General features: G+C 39.3%; 1 protein-coding gene across 1 annotated transcript in view; it reads left to right on the forward strand.

Annotated features, from left to right (window-relative positions):
* The first annotated feature begins 4508 nt into the window (after window positions 1-4508).
* The window catches only part of si:ch211-198m17.1 (uncharacterized protein PB18E9.04c), a 21266-nt gene continuing 4960 nt past the window's right edge, over window positions 4509-20814 (forward strand). Inside the window, exons 1-11 of the mRNA XM_046043396.1 lie at window positions 4509-4672; window positions 13531-14214; window positions 14254-14448; window positions 15012-15078; window positions 15212-15303; window positions 17937-18104; window positions 19681-19779; window positions 19888-19997; window positions 20078-20136; window positions 20230-20354; window positions 20485-20619. Of these exons, the coding sequence (XP_045899352.1) occupies window positions 4630-4672; window positions 13531-14214; window positions 14254-14448; window positions 15012-15078; window positions 15212-15303; window positions 17937-18104; window positions 19681-19779; window positions 19888-19997; window positions 20078-20136; window positions 20230-20354; window positions 20485-20619 (1777 nt within the window). The 5' untranslated portion in view covers window positions 4509-4629. The remainder of the gene's footprint in view (window positions 4673-13530; window positions 14215-14253; window positions 14449-15011; window positions 15079-15211; window positions 15304-17936; window positions 18105-19680; window positions 19780-19887; window positions 19998-20077; window positions 20137-20229; window positions 20355-20484; window positions 20620-20814) is intronic.

The following is a 20814-nucleotide window of genomic DNA, read 5'->3' on the forward strand; positions in this document are numbered from 1 at the left end:
ACAGCCACTTTTAATCTATACCTTTAAAACTGCAAATAACCAAAATCATTATTACTGGGTCAGAATATGACTTTACAACCATAGGTCCATGAGGAAACTGTGTCTTATCTGTTTAATCCATATTTTCATCTTCAGTTGCTGCCACATGCAATACACAAATGTAACATACAGTATAGGATTCCAGCACTATATCATTCAATCAAGTCTGGTAAATGATAAATGAATAGAGTATGCTGTATGCAGTGGATAAGACTCATGCCTTTGGTGTGAGAGACCTGGGTTCGAATCCACTGTGAGACACCAATGTGTCCCTGAGCAAGACACTTAACCCCTAGTTGCTCCAGAGGCGTGCGACCTCTGACATATATAGCAATTGTAAGTCACTTTGGATAAAAGTGTCAGCTAAATTAATAAATATAAATAATAAATAAAATGAAATAATATTTAATGCCTATTTTTATAGTATAGTAGTATACAGTACAGCTTTTCCAGTACAAAGTGTTTCAATGCCAATATTTCCTTTTTCAGTTCCAGTTTTATCTTCAATGCCAAATTTTATTTTGAATGTCAAATTTTGTGTCAAATTTTACTACTGTTTTTTATGAAACATATTTACTGTTCATATCATCTGTTTGCTTTTGTTCAAAATTTGCATTGCCGAGTTGTGTCATCCACAATTAAACAAATGTGAATTCATTGTGGAGTCATTCGAGTAATAAAACAAAGCCAATGCACTCATAAACCCAATTTCCAAGTAAAGATCATTTCTTGGAAAGTAGCTACTGACTGTGTAGTCTTTTGGTACAGGAGGAGAAAAACACAAATAAAACATAGACCAAGGTCCTAAGAAACGTAATAAATGACCTGTGTGACCTCAATCATCAGAGTTCTGTCCTTGAAGCAGATTTTGCTTCTATGAGGATCTGAAACGAGATATTAGCTCACATATGATACGGTTATGCCAGTTCAGATGCAGGTGTGGAACCAGCGTTTTAAACCACAGCTATTTTATCATTTTGTCATTAAAAGCTTGCACAGGTTTGGAGTGTTTGTAACAGAGTGGGACAATGTACTTCACTTTAAATCATCCATCCATCCATCCATCGTCAAACGCTTATCCTGCGGACAGGGTCGCGGGGGGCTGGAGCCAATCCCAGCTTACATTGGGCGCTTTAAATCAAATTTTACTAATGCTTAAAATCAGTCTACTGTACTGTACACTGTGGGGTGCAAGCAGAAGTTTCATAAGAAACAAAACCATGGATTTTTCTTCTAACCTGACTTTTTTTTCCTGACAAACAAGTAAAGGCTTTAGGGTCTAAATGATCAGCGAATGTTTTTGATACAGCTCCAGATCTATGGAGATACCAGCCTAGCAAACAAACAAACAGCTTGTTGATGGCCTACTGATCCTATACCATCACATAATTACTCACTGAAAAGATGTTAATTCTACAGTTCTTTCATTATTTTCCGTGTTGTATCTCAATGAAAACATGGTACTTCAAACAGATCAGACTATATTTGTTACGCCCATGTTTGTTTTGATTTTGTTGTGCTGCTCTTTCTCTCCTGTGCTCATCCAGGTACTGCCCTTCCCCCCACCTTGGAGCTGCAGTGTGTGATTGGTGGCAGCTGTCCATAATACCTAATCAGAACCTGAGTTAAAAAAGGCATGGAGAGAACTGTAAGATGACAGTGTTGATAGTGTGCACCTGTGGGTTGTTCAGCAGCTTCTATGCTGTATGTGTCAATACTAAATTAAGAGCTGTGGACTATGTTAAAACGACAGTGGCCTTCTCCCTGCTAAAGGGTAGGCTACAGGAGTGTATTTTCAGTTCGCCAGAATACCTCCTTTGAACTGATTCGGTTTCTCCTTTTGTGTTCAAAGAAAGCTAGTTTTCAATTTGTTTATTTGTAATAAAAACACATCTGATTTAAGGCAGTTTTTCATGGTGTCTTTTTCCTTGGGTACTTTAATTCTGTAATGTGTTACTCCCCGCAAACCCTGGACATCCTGGGGATGTAAAAGTATTAAATAAAGTGCCTTTTGCTACAGCATGCTCCTATTACCACTGGAAAACTCTAGCCAAATCACCTGGCACAGGTGGTTTTGCACCTGAAATTCATGTCCCTGTTTGGTCTTACTAGCACCACCAGTGTTAGCTACGGCCTGTATTGTCAATGATGTCAAGATTTTACACACTGCTGAATGGTTGATTAATTAAATTAATTAATGGGAAGGACCCTTTAAAAAAGTTAATATTTTAACACCATTGTCTATATGGACATCTGACGAGGTCTCACTCAATGTCAAATAAAATTTCCAAAAAATACTGTGTCGTCAGCATTATAAATTCTCTTGCTGTTTTCACAGTTTTCACTATTTCAATCAAGGTCTATCGATCACCCTAAATAACATGGACATCTAAAAAGACAAAAGTCTAAATGTTAGTCAGTTGTGTTGTTACAGTTGGTGGGCTTTCATAAGGTTAGAATCCACTGAGTTTGGATTTTTTAAAATATGAAATCAAAACTACAGTATCTAGATGATTAAGGTTAACTGGGGGGAAAAGTTTATTCGGATTAACTGAACTTTTAAGCACCCAGCTGAAGTGGAACAGATAACAAGGGTCTGTCAGCAATTGCATGTTTTCTTCTTAAGGTCTCAGAGGTTAATAACCACTGAAAATATAATAGAATGTTGTTTTTAAGGAGCTGTCTTTGCGTTTCCTAACAAAGCCTATTTAGCCTGAAATGGTCGAGCCCATTTAGAAGTCCACATTAACAAAATGAAGAAAAGAGACGGCAACATGGAGGGTTTTTTGTGTTCTGATTCTGAAGGAGTTTGTTCTCTTGTGTTCTCATTTTTGGACACTAAGTAAAAAAAAAACTCTTAGTATACAAAGGATGTCGATGGCATACTTAAAAAAAGAATGAAAATAAGCTTGCATACTTCACTTGTGAAGATCACATCAATAACATAACTCATTAAGTTGGATTTTTAACTCCAAAGAACTCATATTCATTTTAAAGTCCAGATGACCTGATCATGGTTAAGTAATTAATGACATCATTGGAAGACCAGAGTTTCATACAAATCTGCTGAAGTAAACATCATGGTAAAAGCGAGATGGCTCACAAAAAAGGAATTGTGAGGTTAACGTGTGTCTACAGCTTAAGTAAACACTGAATGGAGTAAGAAATTTGATATTTGTATGGAAATTATGGGAAAAGCTTCAGGTTATTTGGATTTAGGGTAGGTCTTTGTGTGAAGTCCATTGTCAAAACTATTAATAGAGAGAGAGTGAATATAATACAGTTAGTCAAATATGAGGGGAATTTTTCTTTGTGTGCACTGTACACTGCAGAGGAATATTCAAATATTTACCTTACAAGCATTCAATGCATGTTCCGATAAGTTCATGGTGAGCTCATCGTTTATGGTCATTTTAGTCATGCGAGGGCCGTAGCTCTCAGGTTGACAAATCCCACTCTTTGGTCTAGACTGAACTATCTCAACAGCCATTGGATGGGTCAACATGGAACTTTTGTAAAGACATTCATGGTCCACAGAGAATGAATCATTATGACTTTGCTGATCCCCTGACTTTTCCTCTATAGCTGGACATTGACATTAATACTTGTTTTTTACGACACATCTTGAAAACTATTTCTATTTATTGTTTCATGACATCTTGTCCAGATATCCATGGTGCCCAGAGGATGAATTGTTTAATGACTTTGGTGATCCCCTGACCTTTAATCTGGCATCACTTGGTTTCAAGTGAGGAAGCTATTGGATGGATCGCCATTCATTTTGGTACACTCCCTCCTCAGGATGAATTGTAATAACTCTCCTGATCCCTTAACTTTTCATTCAGTGCAACTGTCCGGTCAAAAGTTCACTTTGTCCAATACTTTATGATTATGGTTTATGTGCAAATACCAGCAAAACAAAAATAGTAAATGTTAGCATACCAAGACAGTGAACATTATAAATCATTCCTGCCAAAGCATGTTGGGCTATGTCATTGTGAACCTGTTAGCATGCTGACTTCAGCATTTAGCTCAAAGCCACAAGTTACAGCCCCACAGAGCTGCAAGCATTAACATAGCTGTAGACTCTAAGTCTTGTTTGATATTACCCTCACATGTCCATAATATCCTCACAGCGAATTACATTACAATATTAGCCTAAGTCTTTTTTTGCTTTATTTTAAAAAGGTTTTGCTTTGCTGTGATACATGTAATATCCTCATTAATTTGTTGGTCATGTGATACTAATGTTAGCGTTAAAGTATTCACTTAATGTGTAAACAATAGGCTGAAAATGTTATTGACCAGGAGCTCTCCTGTATTGCTGATGACAGGTGGAGGCAGAGCAGTGCAGCTCCAGTACAGTAATGATGTGTGACAGGAGAGCCGGCCAATCAGAGGAGGGATTAAAGCTTTTAATGCTGTCAGAGGGTGCAGCTCCCGGTCCAAACCACCTGTAGCAGGCAGCAGCGACTACACCCCGGAGGACACCGCGTCGTCACAGCACTGTCAGATTCACAAGGGACTTCATAACCGGCTGGTCCTTCGCAGTCGAACCGTTTTTACAAAGTCACACAGGAGACCTGAAACATGTTTCTCAGTTATCTGCCTGTCGTGTTTCTCCTGATCAGAGGTGAGTGAAGTTTAGCCTACTTCCACGGTTTTAGACCAGCAAACTGTTTTCTATTGACATAACGTTACTGCGCATTTGATTTGGAAAATGAACTGAATCCTGCGAATACACTGTCATGCTACTTTTTACCACTTTGAGTGTACTCGGCACAGATTTAATCCCCATGAATATCCTTAAATATGTGGTGATCAGTGGTCCTTTACCTAGCCTAAAAGTAAACATACTTTTATAAATTATAGTATAATCCTGCGATTTGGAAAGTAAATGTACATAAGTATTATTGCAAAATGTATCAAAACGTTTCCCTTTTGCCACAGTAAATATATTAGTATTATTAATAAAAATAATACTGATTATTTTATTGTTAAGTAGCATTTCTGTTGTAGGCTAGTTGGTCTGACAAAATCTCCTTTTGCCATTATGTCCAATGTATGTTTATCATCTATTATAGTGTAGTTAGTGACAGAAAATCACTTTTAAGTAGGCTTTATAATTTTTTATATATTGAAACAATCCTACAACCTATAATTTATATACAAAATATACAAAAACATAAATATACACCCAAATTTGATGAATGTGACTTTTTTGGTTTGGTTTATTGACAGCAGAATATTATATGTTTAAAAACACAAGGCCAACAGAATGATGAAGTGCTGGACTTTTATCACTGTTTACAGAATCCACCAACCTTTATAAAGTTCTAGACATGTGTGGCATTTACACATACTACAAAATAAGTATAGACAGAAAATGTTATCATATGAACTAAGAATTGTATAAATTTTTTCACATAGCAGACAAGTGAAAAAGGTGTCCTAGACAAACAGTTGTGCATCATTATGACGTTCAAGGTGCAAATATTAATTAATTAATAAGTAAACCAAACAAACATATTAGGGAATACTATCTAGCAGCCATTGTTTAACATTTGCCTTTAAAGCATGCCTTAATTAAAGGAGGTATCTTTTTCCATTTAACCATGTTTTGGAAGAAAAATACATCTTTTCTTCATCTTTCTTCTTTTTTCCTACACATTAACGGGGGGGGGGTCCCCAAATAGTCTTAAACCCTGACTCACAGCTCCTTCCGTGTGACTCAGAGCTCTCTGGGTGGACTGATGCCAGCGAGGAGGCATCGGTCAAACAACAGCCGGCCCTCCCGAAGCGCAGCACACTCCACACACAAAGTTTACTCTGTGTGTGCATAAGCGGACCCCCTCGACCATGCCCTGAGGAGTTTTGAAGAGCTCTCCACTGTACAGACTCGCTAAGCTTTGCTGCAGTTAAATCCATTGGTCACCCTTTGTATTAATTTGGACTGTTCTGAAGTGCCTCCCTGTGATTCAAGGTTCCCATATGAAGGCTGAGAGTCACTGTCATGTGCCGGAGCCTCGCCGCCAGCCTGCAGGGTGCTTGTGTGTTTCCCCTCCTGTCATGTGTCTGCTTGTAGAGAAACACAGAGTCGGAGGGCGATAGAGGAAGACAGGGGGGTGATGGAGGCTCCAGTTCGGGGCATGACTGAGTGTGTCTAGCAGTAAAGAGGTCCAGATGAAAAGACCTCCTGAGGGTTGTGCTCCTCCTCCTCTGAGTCTGGCGCCACACTTGCTTGTGCCTTCTATTAGAAATCTTCCGGAGAGAGGAGCAGAGCATGTTAAATGCCTGCCTCTTCTCGTTTCCTCTCTCAGACCACATGCGGTTTGTCATGTCTCCTCCACATGTGTCATGTTTTGCTGGCTTGTCATCATGAGGTCATTACCAGAGCATGCACGGATTGCTTAGGGTAGTGGGATGACTACATTAAGAGTTCAGTTTTGGTGAACACCAGTGTTGTTAGAATATCACTTAGTTCCTCTTCTCCTTGTTTCTGTTAAATATTGAACATTGATCTCATTTTCCTTATTTCACACTCTCTCTAGCACAAATAGTTTTTACATCCACTTCTCATGCACAGTTGTTGCTGTTTTCTCTGCTGTTTCCTCCCTTGTCTTTTCTCTGTCTTGCTGTTTCGCTGCGTCCCTGCTGTATCCTGTCAGATTAGACCTGCTCCAGGGCAGTAAATCTCACTCTGTAATTGGAAAGCATGTGCTAGCGGAGCTTTAATTGGATATGATATGTGCAGAGGCCTTGCGAATGAGCCTTGTACCAGGGAGCCATCTGTTACCTCTGAGTTACAGAATAAGAGCTCTGTTTGTTCAGACTCAGAGAACTCATTTCTGCGGGCCTCCTCCTTTTAAGGACTAGACACCTGGTCAGCTTCTTTTAATTTGTCTACTGAACTCAGTGTGTTCCTGTTCTATAGTAATTGTAAAACAACCGTGGCCTGAATGTTTGCACGGGTGTGTCAGGCATCAAGTCTGTCTCGTCAGCAGCAGGAAGAGCCTCTGACAAACTGCTTAAATGACTGCTTATAAACTCAACACAACTAACTACTTTAGTACTCTTCTAATTGAACAGATCTATGTATGTATTTTCACTATAAATAGTACCAAATTCTTTCCAAGAATCGTCTTGGAAAATTATTTAGAATTAAAAAGAATTATAAAAGAAAAATGTTGCCAAAATACAATAATACATGTACACAAAACATTTATCAAACAATACCAGAAAAATCAGTAAAATCAACTAGAAAAATAAAGCTTTAGAAACCCAACAGCTGGCTTGGATTACTGGTTAAAAGACCTCCCTTTATTGCTTTTCCTTTCTACCTCTCAGTCTTTGAATATAAATACTTGTACTTGAGTATTGAGGGCTGGAGCAAATCCCACCTGACATTGGGCGAGAGGCTGGGTAGACACTGTACAGATCGCCAGTTCATTTTTTACTGATAATATTAATAATAATACTATTTATAATAGTGCTATTTATTATTTAAGGTAGGACTTTTAATTATAAAAGTACTTATACATTTTTGTTTTTCTGCTTTTATTCAGGTAAAGGACAATACTTTCCCCACCACTGTCCAAAATACAGCTGTGTAGTGCAGGTTCCAGTTTATTAAGTACATCTGGCTAAAACTAATGCAGTCTAATACTGATAATAACTAATAACAGTCTGCAATAAATCTGACCTTCATTAAGATTATCATGTTCAGTTTTTGTTGTAGCTGTAGTAGAGAGGTGTTGATGCAACTTTACAATAATTTTGGAGGATGTATTTTGTGGTGCTGAAATGTTTTGTGTTTCACTGAGATCAGGTGTTTTAATATTATATCTTCCACATTTGGATCAAGAAAGGGAGACTAAAGTAAACAGTTTCAACATAAACTGAACATGATAACAATTTTATTCACTGCATGACTACTAAGACTGCATTAGTTTTAGCTCTACCTAAAAAGTGGAAATTGAGTGTTGGCTGCAACTAACTATTACTTTAATTATCAGCTAATCAGACAATTATTTTCTCAATTCAATGATTAATTGTATGGTCCATAAAATGTTAGAAAATAGTGAATAATGTCCATCATCATATCTTAAAACCCAAGGTGTTGTTCTCAAATGCCTTGTTTTTTTCAAGACCTAATGGTATTCAATTTACTTTCACATAAGATGCTTAGTTGTCTAATTGTTTCAGCTCTAACAAAGTGTATAAATACACACTGAAAGAATGTTTTTAATAATATTGGGATATTGACTTCAGCCGTATTGCTCAGCCCTTCACCTCCACCGAATAAGGCCTCAGTGTGTCCTCTGATCAGGACTGTTGACACGACATGCCCAACAGGATGATCTTTTTGTTTATGAAAAGCTTCCTCTCAGTCATGTCAGGTCGCTCCTGGTGACCCGACGTCAGCTGTGGTGCTTTGATGTGGCAGCCCTCGGGCTTGGTTTTCCCTCAGCAATGAATGCTGAAAGAAGCCGACCTGTGTGTATGTTCGTGTACCATGAGGTTTTGTAAGGCAGGGATGGGCACCTTTAAATGCCAGAGGTTCATAAAGCAGTGTGTTGGAAATGTTCACTCTTATTAACTGGCAAAGAGGCCCAAAGTGTGACCAGTAGTCAGCTGTGAGCTATATGCCTCTGGCATTTTTGTCTTTAATTAGCTTGTTTCAGATGTCATACTGCGTCATTTCTTCAACACAGGCACTACACACACACACACACACACACACACACATACACACACACGGCGCTATAGGTCAGCTCTTAACATTACCCCTCTGTCCCCTAATGAGATGCTGCCTTTTGGCCTCAGGCTCTTCCTGGCTGTTGGGTCACAGCCTGTAGTTTCACCTCCTGCTCTGTGTGCATTCTTTAATCAGGTCCATCCTTCTTGCAGTGCTGCTGGACACAATAAAGAGCTATTCAGGAACACACTGTCCCCTAATCCCAACGATAAACTGGAAATATTTAATGGGGACAGTGAAAAATCAGGAGTTTGTCTGCAGCCCTGTGGTCTGCTCAGGAATCCCTTCTATGAACTCTGGTCCTCGCTCAGACGTGTGTGTCATTGATACAGACGAGTATTAATTCTCGAGGGTTGGCATTGTGTTTGGGAAGTTGACGATGTGCGTTTGGGGAACTGGATCTGACAGTCAGTTCATGAGCAGGTACTACACAGGAGTGCTATTGTGTCGCATGAATAGAAATCCCCTGAAGTGCAGCGCTGCGCTGAAAACACAAGCATCAACGCTGAAGTCTGGCTCTCTTTTTCTGTTACTGTTAGTGATTTGAAGTGAGTCGAAGCTTTGACAGCTGGAAGCAGATATATCCTTGGCAACAGATACACTCCCACGCTGCACTCTGTTTGACTACTATGTTGAGAAAGAAAAGGAATGATAGAGGCGGTGTGGTGTGGCTTTAAGTGGCTTCAGTACAGTTGTAGTTTTGTAATTCACAGTTGGACCAAAGGATTCAGTGAGTAAAACTGGACCTTCTTTTTCCACATCCTCCTGAGTGTGTGCTCGCAGGTTGAACTTAGACCCACTTGTCACCCTGCCTGACATCCCTTTTGTCTGTAGGGGATTATCCTGCTGTAGGTTAAATCCTTAGAGACAAGGCTCCGTGTTAGATGTGCAACGCAGAGTGTGCTCTGAATTACTCCACTGTTTCAAGTGCATCACACTAAGTGACTTCTGTTTATATTGTTTCATAAACCTTTCCAGTTTGGATATATCCTCCATCACAGGAGACCTAGAAAATTAACTGGCAGACCTGTGCAAATCATAAAAACAAAGGCATTGGGCTGCTAACATGTAGTTTAAGAAATGCTGTGGTCTGTGGTGAAATTCTTTGACTAGTCTTTGACTAGGGTGTCACAGATTGTCTGTGAAATTCGTCACAGTTGATCCTATTTACTTTAAAACAGAGAACCAGCACTGTGGAAATGACAGAGAACCACTGTGATTGTTTGTGCTAAGTCATGCACACTCACATTCTTGACAATTTCCCTTTTGTCTATCACTTCCCCGTGTCCATAATTAGACTGTGTTTTTATGATGAGACCACTGCATTCTCTCTGTATCTTTATCTGGACTAATAATGACTAGATATCAGAAATACCTTAGCATGTCAGGAGGCTTTGTTTGTTATCATGAGAAAAAAAATCATATCATTCGATATTGATAATTATTATTTTAAACTATTCTTTACACTTGATGCCAAACAGTGGATCACTTCACAAATCTGAAGTAGAATATTCAAAACAGTTATGATAAAAAAAAATTCAACAAATCTGCATGACTAAAAGAAAGTAAAATCTTTTTTTCCTCAACATAATAAATATCTTAATAGAAAAATTAAGTGCTAATTTGTCCACCTATCCTTCCATCGTCAACCGCTTATCCTGCGTACCGGGTCACCGGAGTGCTAATTTGTTTTTTATTCAAATTAATTAAATCTTTATTGAACATTTGTTCTATTGTCATTGAGTAAAATTATCATTATTGTTTTATTGCCCAGCCCAACTCCCAGGTATAACTTATTTTCTCTCCGATGCACTATTTTAACCTCTGACCTCTTCAGTGTTCAATTAAGAAATGTGTCCATCCATGATTAGTTTTAGTGGATCATTAATCAAGACACAGAAGTCACTGTAAACTTTGTCTGACAATTGTGTGGAAATGAAAGCTATTGATAAGAAAATGGTTTCTCCATACACACAGAGAGCTGATAAGGCTCTTTGAGTTTGCACCATTAATGTCACTCTTTTCTTCTTAACAGCTCTGTGTTGATCGATAGTGTGTGTTAAAAACTGTATTTCTAAAATGTTACAGACTTTCATTGCCTTTGCTCCTGCTCACAGATCTAGCTGCTGGCTCTGACACTGGCATGGCACCGAGCTAATGTAGTGGAGCAAGTCACACACGCCTGACTAATCTACAGGATGGAGTGTAAACTGAAACTGGCTGCCCAGTTTCTACAAAGCAAAAGGAATTTGAAAAACGGCTAAAATTTAATGATTTTTGATACAAGCAGATAAAACTTCAGCCTTTGAGACTTGACTGAGGAATGAGAGGCACAGTGAAATGCTTAACCTTCAACTCAGTCGTTCATGGAAACCCACACACGTCCTTGCAACTGATATTCTACTAAAATGCAACACAGAGAATGTAACAGGGCTAATCAAGACGGGAGGGTGGACTGGATCTTATTTAAGAGGTTTTTCATTAATCTTGGTCTCTGGTCATCCAGTAAGATTAGTTCACTGCCCTTAAGTCTTAATCTAGACGAGCCAGTCACAAATTGATTCATGTGCATTTTATAGCAATGATCACACACGCTGCTTCACATAATAGATCCAGCCCTGCTTATCTCTGCCATTCTTTTACTTTATGAGCATTAAAAACATCACATCAGACCTATATGTCTTTCCCATCTTCCGTCACAGTGATTGGTCAATGTCTTATTCCATTCCACAAATTACTGAAGGTGGGTCTAGGCGTGTGTACATTAAATGCATCATATCCATAAAAGTCTGTTGTCACAGGGTGTGGAGCCTGTGCTTTTTCATCTCTAAATGAGTCTTGGTTACCAAGGGATAAAGACATTAGGTCACACAGGGCCTTGTACACAGAGAAAATAATCTAATCACACTCAGGATCTGATATTTGTTCTGGTTTTCTCACCACATCCTTGTATTTTTGAGATGACTTACTGGAAGAAAATGTTTGTGGAAGGCGTATGTTCCCTCTTTGGCTGCTGAGAAGGTTCTTTGAATGTAATCAATCAATGCATAGATATAAGGAGCTGAGATAAACTGGCTAAGTCATTATCAAATACCTCGTACTGTTAGTACTTCTCCTCAAGCTGCCCTATGCCCTCTGTTCCCCCATAAACACAAAGTGAAGAGCAAGATAAATGGGAACAGGCATCATCACAACAGCACACACTTGGCTGACACACGTCAGTGTTGTAAACAGCCGTCACTTACAGTAATTTGTATCTGCTGAGTCACAGCTTTTGTCATCTTTTAAGGCACTCTGCTTTAAATGTTTATTTAAGACACAAACTTGTTGCACTCTCTGATTGCAGCTTAAAGTCCTGCAATCTTTGGAATATCACGACTAAACAGAAATAAAATATGTTTAACAACCGATACGAGGTTTACAGTGTTGTCTGTAATTCAGTTTATAAGCACAAACTATAACCAAGGTCGAAAAAAAAACTGTCATCTTGAAAGACTAAAAGCAGTAATATCCTACTTAACGTAAATAACATCAATTGCCTTTTATCATTGTTGTCAGGACACTGACATGGAAATATTTGCTAATTAATGCATGGATTTCTCTCAGTAATTAGTATGAATATTTAATTTGGTAAGCTGTGATGGGGACATGGCATGGGGACATTTGTATATTAACAATGGATCAAATCACTACTTATATGTGAAAGGCGTTGCTGGTACTGAACTATTAAGAAATATTACCTCAACCTTCTCTCAACTCTGTGGATTATTTTAACATGTTTAAGGTGACTGTTTTGGTTTTATGGTCCTTAACATTATGGTTTGGGTCCACTCTCACATTCTCTGCATTATTTCCAGTAGTAGCAGGCATCTGTTTTTTAGTGGTAAAAGCTGTGATAAACCACCTGTACTCTTCCTGCTCAGAATCAGACGGCAGCTGGACACAGTTAGCAACTAGCTGGTGAACACAGTGGAGCATTTAGCAGATAAAGAGCCAAAAACAGGAGAGGAAGAGAGTAAATACTGGATTTAGATTTATCTGTTGGACTCAAACACGACATAAAAAGAATGCTTATGTTGCTGTGTCTGCTTGATGTGAGAATAGGCACACATCCAACAAATATGCAATATTATGTCAGCATTGTGTTTACATCTACATCAGTTTTTGTTTCTAGAAACATGAGACACTCATTTAAAATTGGTGCAGTTATATCTATTTATCTGGACATTTGTCTAGTGTCTATTGCTCTCTCCCAGTGTCTTTTCTGATATTACATTACCACTGTGTAATTCCAAAGTCAAAAATATTCAAATCCTACACTAGGGCTGACAGATTTTGAAAAAAAACATCTACATGTGATTACTTTGACTGGTATTGCAATTGCAATATGATTTACGATATTGGATGGAATGGTATGATTTGAATGATTATGGTGTGATATTTGCAAGGGTCTGTACCAAACAGAGATGTTCTCTTAAGTCTGTAGAATATTATGTGTAGGCCAGGACATCTCTGCAGCATGACAATATTTAATTAAAATTGTATTTTGACACACTTTTGCCTTTAACAAATATTGCACCTTCTGTGATTTGAAAATTGCAATAGTCCATCCGTCTTCTTTTTTTCTGGTGGCTCACATCCCAGATTTGGACTCCCAAACATTTCAGTGAGATGTTCCCAGAAAAGAAAAGGTGATGAGCTGATTATATTTTGTGCTTTTATTTTCACTGTAGGAATGACAATGGATCTCAGCACTGATGCGACATCCACTACTCCAGCAACTTCAACCGGAAGTTTTACTAGTAACAACACAACTACGATCACAAGCAACAACACAACTACAAGTACAACGATCACAAACACTAGCAGCGACACAACTACTACCACGGCGATAATAAGCAATGGCACGACTACAAATACAGTGATCCCACTCGCTAGCAACGGCACAACTACTATTGCGCCGATCACACACACTAGCAATGACACAACTACTACCGCACTAATCACAAGTAACGTCACAACTACAAGTACACCCATCACATACACTAGCAACAACACAAGTACTTTCTCGCCGATCACATACACTAGCAACGACACAACTACAAGTACACCCATCACACACACAAGCAACGACACAACTACAAGTACGCCCATCACACACACTAGCAACAACACAAGTACTTTCTCGCCGATCACATACACTAGCAACGACACAACTACAAGTACACCCATCACACACACCAGCAACAACACAAGTACTTTCTCGCCAATCACATACACTAGCAACGAGACAACTACAAGTACACCCATCACACACACTAGCAACGACACAACTACAAGTACACCCATCACACACACCAGCAACAACACAAGTACTTTCTCGCCAATCACACACACTAGCAACGAGACAACTACAAGTACACCCATCACACACACTAGCAACGACACAACTACAAGTACACCCATCACACACACTAGCAACGACACAACTACAAGTACACCCATCACACACACCAGCAACGACACAACTACAAGTACACCCATCACACACACTAGCAACGACACAACTACAAGTACACCCATCACACACACTAGCAACGACACAACTACAAGTACACCCGTCACACACACTAGCAACGACACAACTACAAGTACACCCATCACACACACTAGCAACGACACAACTACAAGTACACCCATCACACACACCAGCAACGACACAACTACAAGTACACCCATCACACACACCAGCAACGACACAACTACAAGTACACCCATCACACACACCAGCAACGACACAACTACAAGTACACCCGTCTCACACACCAGCAACGACACAACTACAAGTACACCCGTCTCACACACTAGCAACAACACAAGTACTTTCTCGCCGATCACACACACTAGCAACGATACAACTACAAGTACACCCATCACACACACCAGCAACGACACAACTACAAGTACACCCATCACACACACCAGCAACGACACAACTACAAGTACACCCATCACACACACCAGCAACAACACAACTACAAGTACACTCGTCACACACACAAGCAACAACACAACTACAAGTACACCCGTCTCACACACCAGCAACGACACAACTACAAGTACACTCGTCACACACACAAGCAACAACACAACTACAATGACACCGACTGCTCAGACCAACAACAGCTCAACTTCGACTAAAGCCACGACACAGCCAGGCAACTTCACAACAACTCCAACTCCAGCGACCACACAAACCAGCCACGGCACAGCAAATACAAGTACAGTAACTTCAGAAATCTCTACAGCTGTACTAACTACAACTACACTAACAAACCCTACTAATACCTCGCCTGAGACTCCTGCATCCACCACCACACCCTTGTCCACTGTCACCTCCATCTCCACCTCCAGCTCTATCCCTGAAAACACCTCCCCAGGCAGTAGCCCCGCACCCCACACTGGAAATACCACCACCCTTAGTCCCTCAACAACAACATCAGGAGGTAGGACTAATAGCATGAATGTTAATGTGTGTTCTTACAAAATAATTCAGTGAGGACCATGATTTAAAGCTGCACTCTCCAAGTCAAGCCAAGTCACAACTCTTCGAATGCAAATTCCAAGTCAGTGTGCATGTTTTTCAGGTCTCCAAATGTGGATTTCTGGATTTCACATCCTTTCTTCTTTAATCAGCTGTATATGTCCATAACAAGACTAAGGCTCTGGTTGAAACAGAAGGCAGTTGCCTCGCTGGCTCACATAGACAGTATGTAATAGTGCCTCAGAAGGCATAACTTTCGAGTGAAGAACATTGGTTTCGAACAGCCTTTTAGGGCAGCACCTGCACTGCGTGACGTCAGCATGCTGTCTTGCTTCTCTTCTGGCTGTCATTCACTAGCCTTACTGTGCATTCAGACGAAACGCAAATTTAATCCTCGTGACGCCTTCCTCGCGGGGGTTTTATTGCTGGACTACTGCTAAGTGTTCACATACAACGCGATAACGCGAATAAACACAACCCACGATTAATACAGCTGTATGAACCCAAAGTAAACATTTTGCTGTGATTTAATTGCAATAAACGGATCAAAGTGATGCTGAAATAACTACAACATGATGCAGATTTGATAAACATATGAATTCATGTTTTGTCAGGTCTGTCAGCAAGTCAGCAGGACAACAACTTTTAAAATGTTTTTCTTTCTGAATGGAGTTTGGATCAATTGGGGCTATGCTAACATTTTCACAGTAAAGTACAACGGTAGCTGGAATAAAATAACAAACATATTTTCTAAACTCACCAGGTAGATCAACCTCCTCGCTTACTTTTCTCCAAGCAATGTCAAGTTCAATGTCAATGTCAATGTCTGTCTGGTTTTTATATAAATATGAAATAGTAGTATCACAAAGCTCTGTGTGACCACTGACGCTAACAACAACAGTGGAACAGAAATGCATGGAAGCTCGCTGCTGAGAAGCGCGAGTGAAGATAAATCAACGTTTTAATCCCATAAACTAAAGTATAAAGTTAATTTAATAAAAGCAAATAACTCTCCCGCGGCTAAACGGCGGAGCTGTCAGAGCACAATCCAGACTGGCTGCAGGTGTTTATTTATCCAAAAGCTGCAGCGCTGCTCCCAGCTCTGTCCTCGACAGCTTACCGTAGCTCAGCAGCTCTCCTTTGGCCAGCAATGTTTCACTTCCCCGCTCTGTCTGGTACTCTCCAAATCTCAACGCTAATAGGCTTTTGCGACTCAGTGTCACGCAACTTTCCCTTTGAGGTGAACATTTTCATCTCACGCAAATGGCTTTGTGTCACCGGCAGCGCCCCCTCTGCACCGTCTGACAGGAATTTGCGACCCTCCGCGTCGTTGCGTTGACTTTGTATGTAAATGCGAGCTATTGAGAAGGCGAATGTCTTACAGACCCCTCAGAAATCATATTAAACAAACTTGGTTAGTTACCGTCACAGGCTAATAAGATATTACAGTATTTAGTTCTCACTAACTTTTCAGGCGCACAGATTTATGGGTAGGCAGCATTGAGTCAGCATTGATGCTGCAAAATTGACCGTGACAAAGGCAGTTTAAAGTCATCTTATGTGACAAGACAAGATTGTTTGATCCCTTTCAAACAGCATGCATTGCTGTCCTGTTAGACACAGAGTCTACAGCTATGCGCTGTGAGGCCATACAAAGCACAGTGGTGATTTGAGCTCAATGCGAACATCAGCATGCAAACATGCTCACAATGGCAATGCTAATGTGGTGATGCTAAGAAGGTGTAATGTTAGAATGCTAACATTTGCTAAATAACACTAAACACAAAGTACAACTGAGGCTGACATTGAATGTCATTAGTTTTCCAGGTTTTTGGTCAAAACCAAAGTATTGGACACATGAAAAATTCAAACAAGAACGTCTAAATTATTGTACTAAATTGCAGCTCATGAAATATTAGGAAAACAATCAACTACAGTGAACATGTGGCATTCATTGTTTTAGAGATGGCAACATTTGAAAAATTAACATTTTAATATAACTTTTCACAGCATCCATGCTATCCTGATGTTTGTCCAACATAACTTGTGATTGCAGTGCTTTCTGGTAGTTGATTTTAAATATTAGATGCTGGAGATTCTTTTTGTTTTTAAATAAAGAAGGTACCAATTAAACAGTACCAATTGTCAAATTACTACTCAATGAAACATTTGACAAACATATATAAATTAATAACAAACAAAGGCAACATCTTCTTTAAGTACTTATCACAACCTAACAGGCTTTATATCAACTGAAACCTACAATGGCCTGGAAAGTAGGAAATCAATCTACAAATGGATGGTATGCTTTGGAAAATTGTCTGCAGTAATGTAAAGTATATGTGATTTGAAGTTAATGGGTTTTAACAACAACATACCAATGTGGTCCTTTTAATAATTTAATATACTGTAAGCAAACTGCAAACAATGCAAAAGCCTTGCCAGTACGTAAAAAATGAGATTAAGGTAAATTGTAATAATCTTTGTCTAATAAATTTGCCTTCAGCAGCTTTAAACAGTTAAATGTGCAGTGATGTTGGCTCTGTTCTCTGTTTAAATGTTCTTGGACTGATCTTTACATTGTTTTTGATACAGAAACCACAAATTTTACTTCTTCAACTGAACCAGCTAGTGTCAGTACACAAGCCTCAACGACCATTAGTGCTGGCACCACCAGCACTGTCACCACCCTGCGACCAACAGACATCACCACCAACACCACCACAGCAGCCCCGCCCATCCCTACCCAGAGTCCAGTCATAGGTTTGTACCTTTCTCGCGGTCCAGATGTATGTAGGTTTTTAACAAAAAACACTATCAATCAAAAAAATTTAACTGATGAAAGAAATTCCTTGGTTGGAATTAAGTCCTGCATACACACACAATGCTAGAGATAATTGCTTTCATGTATTTCATGATAAAATGTTTTACAATGAGAAAAAAAATAAAAGATTTGTTGCATTGGAAGTTAAAGCATATATTATCATCATTTTTCTTATAACAAAATGAAATGGCAATGTGAAAGGTGTTGAAGAACACAGAGATTATCACCTGAATTTCCGGCTCCCCTCTAATTTCCAGGGCCCGTATTTATCAAGCTTCTCAGAATTACTGAATATGAACACTGCTAAGAACTGACTTAAGAGTAAAAAAATTCTTGGCTCAAAGCTGTGCTTAAATGTTTGTTATCAAGCATCATAGCCCCAATTTGAGTGAAGTGTAGGACTAAATCTTAAGTGTCACTCTTAGTGCTGATTTACGACACTTTGCTGTGCTGCAAACAGGATTTTGGATGACGATGTCGCCAAGGACCAATCACTGAAGAGATTTCCTTCTTTAAGAATATTCTCAGATAAATTCACATTGAATGGAGGAGTTTATATTCAACACACATTTAAGAATAAAGAATTTTCAAGATAATACATTATGATATAGGCCTATACATTAATAAATGAAAGATAATCTTTTTTTTATCTTTATATGAGCGCCATCAAATGCGCTCCTGTATTGCTGGCTATATGAACTGTGTTTGCGTCTGTCGGATTACTGGGGGGTGTTGTTGGGAAGTCGATGAAACATGTGACAGTGTATGGAGCTGTAAGTGCTAAAATTGTTTCTGTAATTATTCGGCTTATTGATGGTTGTGACTGCCAAAATCATCAGCATTGATGCGTTTCTCCTGTGGCAAATAAACGAAGCGTCATCTCCACCTTCAATTTAACTGAAAACGCATTACTGTGTAAAGTCAGTGGTGAGATGACGTCCCTCACCAACTCGCTGACAAAGTTTATGCCTACGCTGTCTGACCCCGTCTTATTAACTGCGCGTCGTCAGAATTCTTCCTCTCCTCTCTGCATGTCTCTGTCTCCACAGCGCCATCACAAGCTCTACTGGCAACTCCTAACCACTTGAGGAGACTGGGAGAGTAAGAGTGATTCTTAGCGTTGAGAAATTTGATAACTTTCTTTTATTAAGTTTAAAAGTAGAAGTAAATTTCATGAATTCTCAGCACTTAAGACTAAAATGGCACTTTGAGAAGCTTTATAAATACGGGCCCAGATCTTTATAGTGATTTTTAGCTCATAGTTTAGCTGTCTGACCCACAACTTTACTGTTTTGGTTCACTCTAAGTACTCTCAATGTTTTTGGCCACAGCAGACATCTGTTTAAAAAAAATCTGTAAAAACCCACTGTACACTACCAGTTCAGCACCATAGCTAGACACAGAAACAACTAGTTTGTGAACATGGTGGAGCATTTAGAAGCTTAAAAGTCAGATATTCCCCTCAGGAGTTGGTAGAGGCCAGCTGCTAATCTTTTTTCTTCCATCGCTCATTAGTGTGTCCGGCTGTCCCGTGCCCACCTGAAAGCGTCTGTCTTAATGGCACCTGCCAGTGTATATCTGGCAGCTTCCTGCTAAATGGCCGCTGTACACGTGGTGAGAACAAAACAACATTTCATGTCTGGTCAGATGAAAAATTACCTTAACAGAAATCATAACGGGAGTGGCGATGACTTATTTTCTCCTTTCCTCCTTTTCACTCAGCCCAAGTGTTCCCAGGCCAACTTCATCTCACCTCCTTGACATTTGTAAATGAAATGAGCAACAGGTCCTCCAAAATATTCCAGGAAACGGCGGCTAATATCTCAGCATTGGTAAGAAGCAAGCATGTTGAATAATTATAATAAATGCTCCTTTCTCAGTCATTAAACTACATGTTTATTCTGGTTCATAGCTCAGACTTGCCCTTGAAAATCTGCCAGGGTATAAACAATCTGATGTTGTGCAACTTGAGTGAGTATATACTCTTTCTCCTACAGAAAGATATTATGTCACCACTTAAAAAAGATTACATATCTCTTTTGTGGCTTCTCTTTAATTCTCTAGGCCAGGAAGTGTGCAAGCAACTGTAAATAACATCTTTCAAAACACCAACACCACTAAAGAGTCTATTGATCAGTCCATTCAAAACGCTACAGCAAGTGGATTGTTGGTTAATGCCACATTTACAAGTAAGTACTGCTCATACACTATCTAAGTCTTTCATTCTGGAAGAAAAACTGACATGTATGAGACACAGGTTACATTTTTCAAAGAAGAAGGTTTTTGTCATACAGCTGTTTTATATCCTGTCTGCTTTAGGTACAAACCTGTGTGAACAGAACCCTCCACCTTGTGAGGGCTCCACTACAACGTGCGTTAGTATAAAAGGCCTGGCTACTTGTTCCTGTAAAGAGGGCTACTACTCCAACATTTACTCAAACACTAGCTGCAAAGGTAAAAGTGACTATTTAATATGTATTTGTTTATGTATCTCCTTTACCAAGGCTAGGGTTGGGTTTAAATAAGCAGACAAGATCATGTTCTTGTGTTTATGTTGGGTCTTTCATGTTTTAAACATTTGTAATCTTTACAATGTGCCGCTGCCAAAGCACTATAGATCATAAAGCATCATATATACACTCACCTAAA

Source organism: Micropterus dolomieu, linkage group LG02 (genome assembly GCF_021292245.1).
Source record: "Micropterus dolomieu isolate WLL.071019.BEF.003 ecotype Adirondacks linkage group LG02, ASM2129224v1, whole genome shotgun sequence".
Classification (NCBI taxonomy): domain Eukaryota; kingdom Metazoa; phylum Chordata; class Actinopteri; order Centrarchiformes; family Centrarchidae; genus Micropterus; species Micropterus dolomieu.